General features: G+C 57.6%; 1 protein-coding gene across 3 annotated transcripts in view; it reads right to left on the bottom strand.

The window, feature by feature from the left end:
• Positions 1-14997, bottom strand: part of MACROD1 (mono-ADP ribosylhydrolase 1) — a 151707-nt gene extending 136710 nt beyond the window's left edge. For all 3 annotated transcript variants that reach the window (XM_032640942.1, XM_032640941.1, XM_032640943.1), the window contains exons 1-3: positions 14393-14997; positions 4233-4334; positions 3473-3589 (exon numbers count right to left, since the gene is read on the bottom strand). In XM_032640942.1, coding sequence (XP_032496833.1) covers positions 3473-3589; positions 4233-4334; positions 14393-14690 — 517 coding nt within the window. In that variant the 5' untranslated portion in view covers positions 14691-14997. The remainder of the gene's footprint in view (positions 1-3472; positions 3590-4232; positions 4335-14392) is intronic.
• Positions 14998-16414: the final 1417 nt, after the last annotated feature.

Here is a 16414-nt window from a genome sequence, read left to right on the forward strand (position 1 = left end):
CTGTGGGTGGAGTCACTCTGCGGGGAGGGGAGAAGTGAAGGGGGCAGGAAGAGAGGACACCCGGCCCCTGCCCTCTCCAAGGACTCCCAGGGTCCTCCCTAGGGATGCGAAGAGCGCCTGCGCGGCTGGAGACACCCCCGAGCCACAGTTCTTCAGGATGGAGGGGTTCTGGGGCGCTTATCCCTTTCTCGCACAGGCCCTTCCCAGCCCCCTGCAGGTCTCCCCCTCCATGGTCCCTGCAGCTGGAGCAAGGCCCAGGCAGCGATGGCATCTTCCCTACCCTTCCCCATCTGGCCTCAGGGACAAAGAGAGAGTCCCCGCCCCCCACCCCGTCCCGAGAAAATCCAGAAGCTCCACAGTGGACCTCAAGCCCCCAGCCCTGTCCGACCCACACGGCTCCCCATGGGCCACAGACCCTGGCGGGACCAACACTGCCCCTGACTTCAAAAATAAAAATTAAAAAATTCCCACCCCGAGATAACTGCTCGCTCCTTTTCCTCATTGTGGTGGCTCCGCGGTCGGCGCTGAGAAGCAATTATTCAGGGCTAATGATTATAATCAAGTCAAATAGAATTTAATGGACACGTATTCTCTTCCTGCTTGAAACTTTACATATGAATTAAGCACATGTGGGTTTCACGAGGCACAGACCAGATTTATGCAGCCCTGAAAAGCCCCTCGCTGCCGCGACTTTTATTCCGCTAATAAACAGGCTGATTTACCGGCTCTGCTGTGCGCAGGAACCGCGATCTCTGCTGCCCCCTGGTGGGCGGCGGCCCCAGGCCATGGTTGGGAGGTGCCCAGGGAGGATGCTGGAGGGTACCAAACCCACCAAAGACCCCCGAGGTCTGATTAGTGCCAAGGCCACCCAAACACCGGGCTGGGAAAACCTGCAGGGAGGGTCCGCAGGGGATGCAGGCTCTGTGTGGGAGCTCTGGATCCAGGGCCCACCTCAGCCTTTTTTTGGGGTTCCAGGCAGGTTCTGGGTCCTCCCAGCTATGAGACTCTTTCCAGAAAAAAAGGAGATCCCGGGAAGACACACCAGGAGGTATTTAGTAAACTGAGGCAGGCAGGGGGAGGCATAGCTGCTCATTTGTAGGAAGTACCAGGATCTCTAGGCATCCCTGGGCCAGGGTTGACGTCCAGTGACTCTGCTGACATCGATTCTAGCACTGACAACAGCGGTAGGTGCTGAGGGCTCTGTTCATGCCCGGTTCACGTGAGCATCACTGTTCATGGGCATCAGACCCTAATATCCCCAACTATCCAATGGGTGGGTTTCCCGCCATTCCCATCATGCAAGCCCAGGCAGGTACATGGAGAAGGGGAGTCCCCAGAAAGACACAGCAAACACTGCCACGCCCAGCCCTGGCGAATCAAATGAAGCCAGGACCAAAGCACTTCCCTGAGAGCCATGAGAGGCTGACAGAGCTGCTGCACTCAGAGTCTGGCCAGGCACAAGGGCACTTAGGCAGAGCCATTAATCATGCCTGCAGCCCCGCGAGCAGGCTCCAGAGCCCCCACACCACTCCATCTGCGTTCTGCCCACACCCTGCCTTGGTCCCCACACCCTCCCTCCTGGCTGCCGACCATCAACCTGGCTGGGAAAGAGGTGATAAGATGCCCTACTTTTCCCTCTGGCCACTTTGCAGCTCAGGAAGAAAAGTACCAGTGGGGGGACTTCCCTGGTGGCGCAGTGGTTAAGAATCCACCTGCCAGTGCAGGGCACACGGGCTCAAGCCCTGGTCCGGGAGGATCCCACATGCCACAGAGCAACTAAGCCCGTGCGCCACAACTACTGAAGCCCTTGTGCCTAGGGCCCGTGCTCCGCAACAAGAGAAGCCACCGCAATGAGAAGCACGCTCACCGCAACCAAGAGTAGCCCCTGCTCGCCGCAACTAGAGGAAGCCCGCGCACAGCAACGAAGACCCAACACAGCCAAAAATAAATAAAGAAAATAAATAAATTTATTAAAAAAAAAAAAAGTACCAGCGGGGCGCCTTCCACACCCTTGCCAGTGACTGACAGGGCCCAGGGCACTAGGCAGGGCAGCCTCGCAGGCCTGTGGCAATGTCCCCTCAGCCGGGGCCCCAAGGCTTGGTCCTTCCACACCAGGCCATCCCTCTGGGGTCCAGGCATCAAGAATACCCTTCTCTCCTGGGCCACTGTGACTTGACTTGCCTTAGCCCCGTGTCTCCCCAGATGGGGACCTCGCTGCTACCCACCATCCTAGTGGCCCAAGAGAAACATATCAGAGGAAGCAGAAACCCAAAGGCGACCCCACCACACCCTGCTCCGAGTCAGAACTCCTACCTTCCTGTGACTGGTCACCTGTGTGCTGAAATAGGCAATGAGGGGGGAGGGAACACCCCTGTGACCACACAGTTCTGCGAACATCAGCGGGGAGACATGCAGAGCAATGCCACTGCCGGAAATGCAACCCAGATCACAGACAAGCGGGCCCAGAGCGGATGAGCGGCCACCTCTCCCCTGGTCACTCAAGCCCAGTCGCTTAGCAAGACCAGCACGGGCACCACCAAGACCCAGAGTCGCTTGGCCACTCCACGCCCTGGCCAGCACTGGGGTCAGCCAATGGCTGCAAGCCCAAGGGTTCAATGAAGGAGATTTGAGACGCTCCTGGGAGCGCCCATGACTGCGCAGGTGGGGAGGGGCTAGCACAGTGGAGTTTCCCTATGAGTTGGAACCCAAGACAAGGGGGTCTGCCCAGGCCTGCAAACCTTTCTCCAAGAAGGAGGCTCCGTCCTGTGACAATTGGCAACCACAGTGGGGGGATTCGGCCCCCACTCGCCCTTGTCCTGCGAACCACCTGAGCACCTGCTGGACTTGACCGCCCCTTGACACACCACTCCTGACCTCAGCCAGACAACCACTGCCTGGGAGCAGAGCCGCCACCTTTCTCCCTCTCCCAAGACGGGAGAGACACAAAAGACTCCTCAACTCATCACAATAAACTGCCCAGCCAGCAAGAGCCATTGCAGGAAGCTGACAGGGGTGCAGGGGCCTCTACCCCCACCCTTCTTCTGACATGCTCCCCAACATGTTTCCTCGCCCACCCCAATTAGAAGGGGGGCTGGGAGGGCAGGAGGCGGAGGAAGGAAAGCAGTGGTCAGGGGCATCTGCAGCCCCCAAGGTCGGACCACCCCATCTGGCCACCGCCTTCCTGGCAGGGCAGTCCGGCGCAATTCCAGCAGAGCTCTCTCCCTTACCAGCCACTAACGGGTCTCAGAGCTTCGAGGCAGCTCAGCCAAGGCGCCCCTGACGCAGCAGGTCAGGGTTCCAAGGGGAGAGGAGTCCACGCTGCCGACACGCTGGGCTCCCGTGGCGCCAGCAGGCCACCCTCACCCAGCCACCCGAGCCTCACTGGAGCCAGGTGGCATCCACGCGTGCCTGCTACAGTGACGAGGTGGCCACCCAGGTCTCTGGCTCAGGCTGGCCAGAAGCCCTCACTCACCAGCGTTGACGATGGCGTCCACCTCCAGCTTGGTGATATCGCCTCGGAACAGGGAGATCTTCTCGTTGAGCTGCTTGTCCTTCTTGTACTTGGGCTCATCCACCTTCACGGTCACCCCTGGAACAAGCAGAGGCCGAGGGTGGGGTCATAGAGAGGTCCCCACTGCAGAGTGACCCACCAGCGGCCACCAGTCAGGCAAGCCGCCATCAACTGCCCTCCACCTCCAGAGGCAATGTGCCACGCGAGGACCGACGACACGGTAATGACAGCCCACACTGACTAAGCACCTACTGTGTGCAGCACACACTCATCTCCTTGAATCTTCACAACGTTGCACACAGGTAGAGTATCAATGCCATCCATCCCCGTTTTCCACACTAGGTAACTGAGGCCTAGGAGGGTTAAGTAACTTGGCCTGGGTTCCCGGTTACCAGGCCTGAAATTTGCAGGGCCTACGTGCTCACCAGGACGCTGCACTGCAGGCCGCTACACCAAGCAGCAAATCCCAGCTCCAGCGGCCATGGGATTGTAGGTCCAAGGCTCAGTTTCCCAACGGTATAATGGGGATAAAAACCGAACCTGCCTCAGGCTGTGTTGATAATTAAATGAGGTGACACTGCAAAGGGCCTGCACACAGCAAGCACTCATAAATGCTGCCGCCATTCTCCTTCTTGGCCTTGTCTTTATGATTCTCCCAAGATATGGGCCTGAAAGGGCCACACACCATCCGGACAGCTGGGCTGCCCAGCGCAGGGCCTACCTTTCGCCGCCTCCTTCCACGTCGGGATCTTCTTCAGCTTGACGAAGTCCCGGCAGAAGTAATGTTCCTCCCGCTGCTTGTCACTCAGGCCCTTCAGAAACGCTGCAGGGGCGGGTGGGGTGGGCAGGAGAGTCAGGCGGGCAGGGAGAGGAGCAGTCCAGGGGGCCTCCCCACCACCCACAGGTCTCCTATCCTCATGGGGATGCTCGCCTCGTCCAAGGGTGCAAAGCAGCCCTGCACACCCATCCTTCCCGCAAGCACACGGGAAGGGGCGTGGAAGGAGGGTCCCCTGGAAGATCTTGCTGTGCCCTCTTTGTTAGGAGGGGAAATTGGGGCCCATGGAGGTGGAGGGTGTCTCTCAGGCACCACAGACCTGAGTGCAGAATTCAACTCTGCCACTTTCCAGTTGCGTCCACACCTCTGGGTCCCTAATATCTTCAAGACAGCCCTTGCAGACTAATTTCAAGCTTTCTCATACATGCTAAGGCCAGGTAGGTCGACGGCACTGAATCAGTTACATCATCAATCAGTTACATCATCATTGTCGTTATTTGTAGGCAGCAGGACACAGGGAACCAGGACACCCGTGCTCCTCAAAGAGCCACAGAACCAAGTGGGTCTGGTGCCCGTTTGTGACAAACCCCCTGCATTGGCAGAGGGCTCCCCGCGGAGAGATGCCCACTGGGGTGAGTCATGAATCAAGGGAGTGGCTGGAATTGTCCCCATTTTACAGATAAAGAAACAGGCTCAGGAAGGTCTGGAAGCCACCCGTGGTCATACAGCTCGTGAGTGGGAAGCCAGGCCCCCCATCCACTCACAGATTCTGGGTCCACCCAGGCTGGTTCCCCTGCTGGGCCTGGTCTTCCCTTTGGGTGGCCCCAGGCAGGGAAGCCTCTCTCCAAAGCAGCAGTCCAGGCTCGCGGCTCGTGGGCTCCCCCTGCCGGCCTGAGACCACCAGGGCAGCCTGGCTCTCAGCCCAGCCTTGTCCTCCACCACACACTCCCCAGATGCAGCAGCCCCCAGTGACCACCAGGGGAGGGGGAGACAACAAACAGGAAAGACCACAGTCAAGGAACCCAAAAAGCATCAGAAAATGTGCAGAGGTAGGAGGGCAATTAGAGGGGGTAGGGGGAGAGGTAGGGTCTGCCTGCTGGAGCCTTCTGTGGAAAGGCAGAGACAGACAGATATTCAAGAGACAGGTGGGTCCCCCATTTGTGCCTTTGCCCTGCCAAAGTCAGTCCATCCAAGCCTCTGCTTCTCAAGATGCCCGAGGAGCCTGGAAAGGGCCCGGTTCACAGTCCAGCTCAACACTGTAGGGAATTATTACAAAAAGCTCGTTACACCTTGAATTTGCTTACACCAACTCCAGCTCAAGATAGAATCACACTCTCCGGCAGCCACTTCCCACCCCCTCCCTTAAACACCCATCACACGCAGGTCCTACACAGGGTGCTGGAGATCCAACCCCCAGCAATGCAAACGTGGTCCTGGCCCTCGTGAATTTATAATTCTCAGCAGGGGAGACAGAGGCTGACCAGGCTTTACCCAATCAAGCAAGCAATCCAAATTCCAAGAAGTGCTATGGAAGGGACACTCGGGGACTGGGAGAGGAGGCAGCCGGAACCCCAGTCCAGGGGGGCTTAGCGGAGACTGGGAAGAGGACTGAGAGGTAGCCAGGGTAGGGAAGGGTGTTCCACCATCCGGAACAGCGTGTTCGAGGTTCTGGGTGGGTGCGATCCAGGGTGTGGGGCAGGAGGCAAGCACAGGGGGAAAATGATGCTGAGGGGAGACAGGGGCACCTCATCCCAGGGGCACCCAAATCAGATTAAAAATGCTTCCACCAGGTAGAGATTAAGAATCCCCCCACAGCAGTGCCATTCTCATTCTTTCTAAGAGGCAAGGGTATCCAGCGTGGATGGTACCCAGCGTGGACAGTCCCCTCTGTCACTAGAGTCCCTGGATGCTCACAGCCCATTTCCCAGCCTCCTTCTCAAGGGTCTGCCCTCCCCATGATCTGAGAAACAGGCCAAGAGCTCCTACTTTAAACGCTCCTTTCTTTGCGTGTTGCAGGGGTGGTGGTGGGGGGATGGTGCTGGTATTTGAAGGAACTGAAGTGCTTCTCCAAGCCTTGCTTGTCTTCTTCTGTAAAATGGGGGCACAGAAAGCTCCCTCGCGTTAAATGAGAAGCAGAACAGGCTTAGCTGGGCACAAAACAAAGCACTCAGCTGCCGGCAGACGGTACCACCAAGCAAAAACCAGGCTCGACTCCTTCCAGGCTCTGCCTCTCCCTGGCAGTCTGAATACAGATCAGTCAGTTAACATATTTACTGAGCACCCACCATGCACCAAACCTGGGAGGCGAGGTGAGGTCTGGGGCCTGACCAAACAGAGGGGCGGCTGGGACAGCTTCCTGGAAGAGGTACCCCCAGTTTCTCCGGTCTGCCCCAGGAGCTGCAAATCGCTCGAGAAACTCCCACCAACCAAGCAGAGGCTCCCTCTAAATTCTTCATCTTCCCTAGGTGGCCACTCCAGCCGCTCCTTTGGAAGTGGGTGCCCCCTCCCTCTTCTCCCTCTCCCAAGGCTCCTCCGCTCGTCCTCCCGGCCATCCATCCAGTGGATGCTGCCTCCCCCTCCCACCAAGGCAGAACACCCCCCCACACACCTGCCCATATCTCGTTCTCCCTCCCTCAGGTCACTGGGCACGAAGGTCCTTCCTCCCAACCAAGGCCGCCCAGCTCACCTCCCCAAGGACTCACTCCTGCGGCTCCCCCTCCACTGGACTGCCCTGCCTGCCTTCAAACACCTTCTGGTGTTCCCCGGCTTTTAAAACAAAACCCTCCCTCAACCACGCATTCCACACGCTGTAGCTGTGGCCTTGTTTCTCTGCCTCACTCCACTGTCTCCACTCGCTGTCTCCACTTCCTCCTCCCCCCGACCCCACCTCTCCATCAAGGCCAAGGTCAGAGGCACCACACTGGCCACTCGTCCTTATTCAGTGGCCTTTCCTGGCCTCCCCTGTACGCTCAGCACCCCCAACCCCTTCTTTCTTCTCAGGACCCCAAACTTCCCATCCCAGGCTGCTCGCTGGCCCCCCTTCTCAGCCTCCTTGCTGCCTCCCCTCTTCCTTAATCTACACCCTCTCCCTGGGTTTTCACATCAGTTCCACACATTCGAAAACGCTCATGATCCCAAGGCTGCACCTCCAGCCCCTCGCCTCTTCCGAGCATCTGCTCCCCCAGGCCCACAGCCTGCTCTCATCCCCAAATTCTGTGTGTGCAGAACTGAGCTTCTGACCTTTCTATCCTTCCTCCTTCTCAGTGAACGGCCCCAGGCTTTGCTGGGGCCCCAAACCAAGGGTCTTTCCTTTCTCTTCTTCCCTCTTCCATCCATCTGCAGGCTGTTAGATTTATCCCCCCAACACCACAGACACCGTGCCTTCTGCTACTGCCACCAGGGCTAAGCCTCCGTCATTGATTACTCCCTAGACCCCTCTGGAAGCGCCTCCCCCCCGCCCCGCCCGGCCAGCTGACTCCCTGTGTCCACCCTATGGTCTGTTCCTAACACAGCAGCCCAGAGGTATTAGGGACAGAAGTCAGATAGAAGCTGTCTCTCTGTGTGAAGCTCAGTTCAAACCCCAAGCCCTTGCCAGGGCTTGGAGAGCCTGCCTCTTTCCCAACCTCCTCCCGTGCTACCCTCCCCACTGCACTTCACCCTGCCCACAGCCCCTCAGCCTTTCAGTTCCCCCAACAGCCAAGCTGTTTCCCACCTCAGGGCCCTTGTACCTGCTGTGCCTCCTGCCTGGTCTTCCTTTACAGTTCCCTCCTCACTGCCCTCCCCCTCCCAGAGCAGCTGCCTCCCCTACCATCTGTGCTTTGCTTGACCTTGGCCATATGGGGATATGTCATGTTTATGTTGGATTCCCAGCACCTGGCACAGCATAAAGCATGTGTGAGTGTCCCTGGGCATCTGTGGGATGAATCAATGAACCAAGGAGCTGAGACCTGAAGGTTGCGGGCAAATTTGCTAACAGAACAGGGTCTTCCGGGAGGAGGGAACAACGCGTGCAAAAGCCCTGAGGTCGGAGAGAGCGTACGGGTGGGGAAATGGAGAGAAATCTAGAACAGCTGGACGGGAGAGCAAAAGCAAGGCTCTGGCAGCCTCCCCCGGCCCGTCGGGGGCGTTTGCCGGCCCGTGGCCTGGCCGCTGCTGGGGGTTTGATTCCACTCTTGCTCCTCGGTCCCCCCAGGTTTGGGCTCATGACCTCCCACCATCATGTTCGTGGGCAAGGTGCTCACCCTCTCAGCCTCAGTTTTCTCGTCTCTAGAATAGGGACAAGGCCAGCCTTCCCTGGCACCCAAGCTTGCTGTGAACAAGAAGATTGGCTGCGAAAACACAGAGGAAGCTGTCGAGTGCGATATACACATCAGATATACTCAGTCTTTCCTGTGTGTGAAATAAGAAGGCCCAAAGAGAGCAAACGAAAACAGGACAAAATTTGGGAGGGGAGACATTATTTTTCCAACTTGGGGCAAAGCAGGTGCAGGAGCTCTTTAAGTTACTTGGGTCCCCATATTTATCGTCTTGCACAACTGAGACCAAAGGCCCCCTCCGAGGCCTTGGCGTGCCCGAGTGCCAGTACTCAGAGCTGGCTGGACCTGTGGCCGGAGTGTAGGCCCGTACTGTGACACTGGAGGGGTTGGTCAGCCAGAGCGCAGACCAACCCCATAGGACTCCCAAGACCGGAGTCCCTCTGGCTGGGGCAGGCCCCAGGCACCCCACGGCACTAGTCTGGGTGCCCAGAGATGGCTCAGGTCCCCGAGCAGACACCATCTGGCAGATGCCACCACTCTGCTTTACAAAATCAGTAGAGCAGTCGCCCTGGCCACAGGCAAGCAAAAGGAAGCCAGGGCGGGAACCAGCCCAGGGCTCTGTCCTGCACTGTCCTCCCCAGTACCCGAGGTCTGCTCTGAGTGACCCACAGCCCGCGCAGTCCTCTCTCCAGCAAAGACCAAAACACAACTCTGCTTCCCGGAGACGGCAAAGGAAGACCGTCAGAGCTTCCAGCTCAGCTACCGGCTGACAAGGCGCCAACCTTGGGGACACCTGTCAGCCTGCCCTTCCGGCCTGTGGTCCCCAAGCGCACAGCTCTCGAGGTCAGCGTTCTCACTCATCTCCAGAACGAGGTTGCAGCCTGACCCCGAGGAGCTATAGGCTGCACTGCTCTCTGATTTATGGGAAGGAGAAGCCAGTTGAGGACCGGAGCGCTGTCTTCACAGCCTCAGCTTCATCATCAGCGGGGCCGCCCCCAGGCCCTCCTCACTCGCTCTGGGAGGAGGAGAAGCAGGACCCTTACGGTGGGCATATGCCCCACACATTTATAACACGCGCTACCTCCCTCTGCCAGAAGGACAGGTGCCGACTTAAAGCACAAGTGAGATTTATTTTTCTTATAAAAGATGTACAACATACGTTTTAATTTTCTTTCCTTTTTGGAGAGGCGAGAGTATTTCACAGCTCAGTGAGACAGGTGCTGTAAAAGGATGTTTGCAGTAAATTTTGATGGGGAGGTCTGACCCCAGATGAAGCTTTCAGCGGCTCCCGGGCACGAAAGCCGAGCTGGAGGAAGCAGGCTGCGTCAGAACCATAAAGTGCACCAGGCGAATGGGAATTCAATGATGTGTTTAAAGAAGTGTCTTTATGGCACTTCACAAGACGGTGTTCGGAAAGGTGAGGGCAGGCTGGCACAGAGGGAGGCTCCTCTTCTGAAGAAGGGTGGGTGGGCAGGGCTGATAACAGCTGGGCTCTGGGAACACGGCGGTGGGGGCATTAATCACCTCTCACCGTCCCCCAAGAGCAGGGGCTCATCAAAGCCTATGGCACGAGCAAAGGGGAGATGGCAGGAGGCACGTTGGAGCTTTTCTGCTCTCCCAGACCCCCTCGCCTCCGCCCGCACCGGGACGTGCCAAGGCTGCTTCCCAGAAGACAGGTGGGAGAAGCCCACCCAATTCCCAGGTGTGCCTGGGAAATTTTCTGGTTCGGCAGTCGAATCAGTTAAATCATCTGCTCTGCATGAAATCCCACAGGGGTTGAAATCAGTCTTTGCCCTGCCCCATGCAAACAGGCTGGAACACATGAGCCCTATCCTGAGCCACCTGGGAGAGGAAACAGGGCTCAGGAACTGAGGGTCAGAGTTCTAGCATTTGAGACCATGGGGGAGACAAGTTTATATAAGCTCAATGTCCCCATGGCCAGAACAGGGCAGAGAGAGGAGATAGACCCGAGGGGCAACAAGGAACGGGGGGCATTGGGGGTTGTCAAGGGAGGGGGGCACTGGGGACCCTTTGGCCACTGTGTACAAAATGGTTTCTAACGTGATCCCAGCACAACCTACAAATCGGGTGCTGTTGGTCCCATCTTACAGATGAGGAAACTGAGGCTCAGGGAGCATGGAAGCAGTGGTGCCAGGGCTTGCCAGGTCTGATGACACCAATACCCGTTCTCTTTTTTAGCACACAGCTCTGCCCCTACCGCAGGTCAGAAGGAGGATCTGTGCCCTTCTGCTGGAGGCCAGGTCCCTCCTGTGGTGGCAAAGCCCCCAAACACCCCAGTGCCTGAACTTAAGTCCCCTCGCACCCAACCGCCTTACAGTAGGACTGTTTCCACAATCTTCTGATGAAAAGGCACAACCTGGCGGGGGCGGGTGGTAATGAGACACTCCAGAACTGAGGGAATTAAATTATAGAAATTAACCCCTGGCCAGTGAAATCAAATACTGCAGAGGTCTCTCAAAAAGACTGAATGTCTCCTAGCCAGGAAGATCAGCCTGATGGTATTTACCTACCTAGAGAAAGAATAGGTCCACAGAAAGAACAGGTCCACAGAAGTGGGCAGTCAGCTTGAACCCAGGAAAAAGGAATGTGCAGAACCCAGGCAGAATTTGACTATCTGTCCAGAGGACTCGCTGGGCCATGGACTGAGGCCTCTGCACCTGGGGCCCAGAGCAGGCACTCAGCACTGCATTTGTACTGGAACACTGAGCAACCGCCCGGGGAAGGGCATCCTCAGTAGGTAGGCGCACCCCTCGCAGGAAAGCTTGCCCGGCCTGCCCAGGGCAGTGGGATCAGCTTCCAAAATCATTTAACCAGCTCCCTAGTTGAGAACACCTGCTGCTGAGCAAACTTAAGACTATGAATTGGCTTCCACACGGCTTTTCCACAGGGAGAGGAGGCCCTGCCCATGTGCACATGAGTTTCCAGACCCACAGCTATTACATTTCCCCAGCGTGAACTGCACCTCAACCCTCTGAACTATACATCAGTCTCTTGTGAGTTTGGTTACTATGTGCCAGTCTTTGAGAGAGGATCATATCAGGCATAGACAAGCATTTAGAGTCCTGTGTAAGTATACCCCCAACAGAAAGATGAGCACATGTCCATCAAAGACATGTACAAGGATATTCACAACAGCTTTATTCCCAACAGCCCCAAACTGGAAACCAAGTGCCCATCAACAGGAGACTGCGTGCACAAACTGTAGTACATCCACACCATGGAATATTACACAGCAATAAAAAAGAGCAAACTGCCGGTACACCCAATAATGTGGACGAGTCACACAGATATTAGTAAAAAGAATCGAACACAGTATATGCCTCTGGTGATATGAAGTTCAAGAAGAAACAAAATGAACAGATAGAAAAATGATTAGCAGTAAGGGGTACTGATTGGAAAGGGGCTCAAAGGAACCTTGTGGGGCGATGGCAATGTTCTACCTATTGATCAAAGTAGTGGTTACACAGCAGTATACTTAGGTAAATGAACACTGATTGTAGGAATTCCCTGGCTGTCCAGTGGTTAGGATTCGGCGCCTTCACTGCTGGGGTCCTGTGTTCAATCCCTGGTCGGGGAACTGAGATCCTGCAAGCCGAGCAGCGTGGCCAAATAAATAAATAAAGGATCAAAGCTTGGACCCCAATCAGAGGCAGAATCCAGTTGAGGCAGTCCCTCAGTGTGGCGGTTTTAAAAATATGCCCCAAATTCTTTGATCCTCTTCCCTCCCAAAGGTGGGAAGGGAATTTCCCTCCCCTTGAATGTGGGCCAGATGAGGCATTTGGGCAACAGCCATTTCACAGGGGTGAGCCATCTGGGAAGGGCTCACTCCACCCCTAACCAAGTCCCCGCCAACCTCCTGAGAAACCCTGAGCCTGACCACCCAGCTAAGCTACTCCCAGCTTCCTGAGCCTCAGAGACTGTGAGATAATATAAATGTTTGCTGTTTTAAGCCACCAAGTGTCTGGGTAATCTGTTATTATGCAGCAACAGGTAACTAAGACACAGAGAGACCTCTGTGTGTCTCACCCCCACAAACTACCACCTAACGGCTGCTGGGGGGCGGGCGGCTTCACACCTACTGCTGGGGTTCCTGGGGCAAGCCCACCCTCCTCACACTGCCCCCTGACTGGACACTGGCACTCACGCGGCCCCATCTGCCACGGCTTCTTTGCAGCACTGACCTCTACCTGGCATTGTCTCATTGCCTTGATCACATCCTCTACCGTTTCTTCCCCCTAAGCTCCCTGAGGCCAGGGTCCTTGCCTGTCTCCCCAGCACAACAGTGCTGGCTACATAGAAGGCACTCGATAAACATGGACTGAATGAATGGAAATCCCAGCTCCTAGCAGAGAGCAGCCTGGGAATCCCTGACCCATCAGCTTCATGAGGTCTGGAAGTTTTCAGTGGCACCCAGGAATGGGAGGGGCGGACAGCTGGGTCCTAGAAAAAGTGGCAGATCCAGGAACAGGTGCCTGGGCCCCTGGCCTCCCCAGCTCTCTTTCCCACCACCCTGGGTTACTGTTCTCTGACAGAGAAGGGAAAGCAGGGCTCCCTGTGGGGACAGTCCCCGTACCAGGGGGCCAGCCCCCACTCCCCACCCTGAACGGTGTTCTGGGGCCAGGGCTGAAGGGCTGACAAGCACTCCTTGTGTTCCGGGAGCAAAGTCAAGTGCTTCCTGCTGGTGCTTTAAGATCCCAGTGAAGGCAATGCAATTGATGACAGCGGTAAGTCATCTTGAACTCTACCTCCAATCCCAAGAGGATGCCTTCCCTTGCCCCCAACCACAGCCCGCCCTAGGCCTGCCTTCCCAACCCCATTGGCTGAACACACTTCGCCACAAGGGCCCAGCCAATGAGCTGCTGTCCCTGTTCTTTTGAAAGGGGATCCAGCCCGAACGGTCACAAGAGCCCAGGGAGCAGGCCCTGAAGGGCAGGGGCAGCTGGACAGGCAGCCGGGGCTATTTGGGGCTCTGCAGGTCAGGTTGCCTGCCTTCCCTGCTCTATTCGGGCCCAGAGTCCAGCCCTGGGATTCATGCCCACCAGGACTCATGCCCTGCCCCAGAGCGGGAGGAAATGGATTGATTCCTGGGTATTGGGGGGCGGGGGGGGGTCACTGTTCTCATAGGCACAACGCCCCATCCCTGCCCTGCCCCGCAGCTCCTCTGTCCCCCAGGAATAAGGCAGAGAGTGCTCACAAGTGTCCAGAGGCCAACGTTAAGGGCAAAAGGGCACCAAACCACGTGCCTAGAGAGGCAGGCCCCCCGGGTAGGCGTGGGGGGAGGTGGAACCGGCCTGCTCAGGGACGCCACTCCTTGTGGCTATCTGATCCCACCAGGTGGGATGCCAGCCCCAGAGCTGTCCCCTCAGCCCATTCCCTGCCACTCTGCCTAAAATGCCACCCCTTGAGAAACCATACTACGCAAAAGCTGGGGAGTTCAGAGCCTATGTCAGATCCTGAAGCAAACTCCGAGTGACTCTGGCCTATTGGCTCTGGCACTGGGCCTCAGCTTCCCTCGTGCACAACAGATTAAGGTACTAGGTCTTGGATGCTCCCTGGGGGTGCCCAGCAACACATTTCAATGGCGTGAGGCCACCCTCCTCACACTGCCCCCCACTGGGGACCTGGACCTGGTCGGGGCGGTGAACTAGTTTATGGGGCTGGGCACATGGGGGGCGTGGCTGTTAATGGGGGTCCATACCGGGGCACATGGGACCTTAACTTCCCCAGTTCTCTGGGGTGGACGAGGCTGCTGGTGGGGTGCTGTCCAGCCGGAGAAGGCCCACGTAGTGCCGCCCTCGCCCCTCGCGCCCCCCTCCTGCTTACACTTACATTTTGCCTCCTTCCAGTCGGTGGAGGTGCTCAGGTCCACCTTCGCCGCCATGGCCAGGGGGGCCCAGGTGCGCACCCCGGCTCTCCGCCCCACCGCCGCCGCCCCCCAAGCCCCAACTCCCGCTGGGGTCCGCGCGCGCGGGTCGTACGCGCCCAGGGACGCCGGGGGACCGCACGCAGTGCTGCGGGTCCGCGTGGCACCCGCCGAGGGGCCGGGCCAGGGGCGCCGGGCGCCGAGCAGCTGCCCCGCCGCGCGCAGCTGTGCCAGGCGGCCGGACACTCGGCTCTGCAGAGACATGAGCGGGCGGCGCGGGGCGGCTCCCCGCCCACTTGGACTCTATTTACGGTGCTCGGGGAGTCTCTCCCTTATTTACTCGGGAACCAGGTGACGCGTGCCAACCCGCGGCGACCTGCTCAGGAGCCAGCCGGCCGCGCGGCCAGAAAACCCAGGCGCGCCGCTGGGCACCCTGGAACTTGTAGTCCGGGCCGCTGACGGGCCCCCGCACTCGTATACACACGTGCGCGCCCCGCCCGGCCAGCGGGGTCGCGCTGCGCCTGAGCCCAGCTCTCGCAGGGTCGCGCGGCCGCCGTGCGCCTCCTCTTGGGGCTGGCTCGGCCGCCGCCAACTTCCTGGTGGGAGGTGCCTCCCGCTCCCGGCCCCGCCTCCGCCCCTCAGGCCGGGCGTAGTGAGTCGAGCGCGGCTCCCTACGGGTCACCCGGGACCCGCCCCGCCCCCAGTCCCCGGGAGCCCCGCGTCCCCGCCGGCGGTGGGGAGGTGACGAGTGGTGCGAACGGGTACGTCCGGTTGGGCGACTTTCCCCAGGCCGCTGCGCTGCTGCTTCTTAGCCGGCGGCGGCAGGAACCGAACCTAGAGCAGCTAGGGAGGCAAAGATGGAAATCGTGTAATTTGAAGGCAGAAAATTAGAGTTCCAAGTGGCCTTCTCGGTGGAAGAATTGGGGTGATTTTTTTCTTTATATTTTTCCTAATTTTTTACAAGGACTATAAGGATGGATTTTTAAAATTTTAATGTCTTTCTATACCATTTTATTATTTGATAAATATGATACTGGATATTTGTTTGTTTGTTTTTGGCCGCCTCCCGTGGCTTGCGGGATCTTAGTTCCCCGACCGGGGATTGAACCCCAGGCCCACGGTAGTGAAGCGCAGAGTCCTAACCACTGGACGGCCAGGGAACTCGCCATAGTGGATATTTTTTTAACCTGGGACAAGAAGCCAGGGTTCCAGAGAAGGTTTTAGCACCAGCTTTGCTCGTTCTTACTCGGGTGCACTGGCCCCTTGTACCTTGCTTCTTGAGATGTATATTAGGAAGACAGCTCTCAGGTCTGACTGGTTGCAGACCTGCCTTGTGCTCCAGGCCTCTCTGGCGCTGAGTGTGGCGATAACTCTTCACAGGGCTGTGAGGAGGATCACAGAACCCTCCTGTGGATGCAGCTGGCACCACTATGGTGCCCAAGAGAGGATCAGTGGGAGACCTGTGGGCAGAGGGTAGATCAGAAGCCAGGAGACAGGAAGGAAGGGCCAAGGGCCCCCAACACTCCAGGACCACCAACGACGAGGCCTGCGCCTTTCCCCGAAAAGGTCAACGAGATGAGTTCAGGATGCAGTAGTCAGGCCCCCAGGCCTAAGGTCACCTCACCACTTGCCGCTTCTCCAATAACTTACCAGGGCAAGAAGGGCCTTGCCAACTGCATCCAGGACAGCAACCATTCACAGGGGACTAGGTACCAGCTGGAGCTGAGCTAAGCCCTCTACACCCGTTTGCTCTACTTCCATTAACTCACTATGTGCTCCCCACAGCCTGGTGAGGCAGCACTGCCCCAGGGCACAGATGAGAAGCCTGGACTGGCCCAAGGTCAACATGGCCTATGGGGGTCAGAGTCCAGGCTTGGGTCAAGGTTGTTTGGTTCCTATCTGTGGTCTGGTAAGTGATTACACAAATGTCACGGATTCAGGCAATGAAGCATGTGGGTGACGCTGTGTATTAGCTTCCCGTTGTTGCT

Source organism: Phocoena sinus, chromosome 8 (genome assembly GCF_008692025.1).
Source record: "Phocoena sinus isolate mPhoSin1 chromosome 8, mPhoSin1.pri, whole genome shotgun sequence".
Classification (NCBI taxonomy): domain Eukaryota; kingdom Metazoa; phylum Chordata; class Mammalia; order Artiodactyla; family Phocoenidae; genus Phocoena; species Phocoena sinus.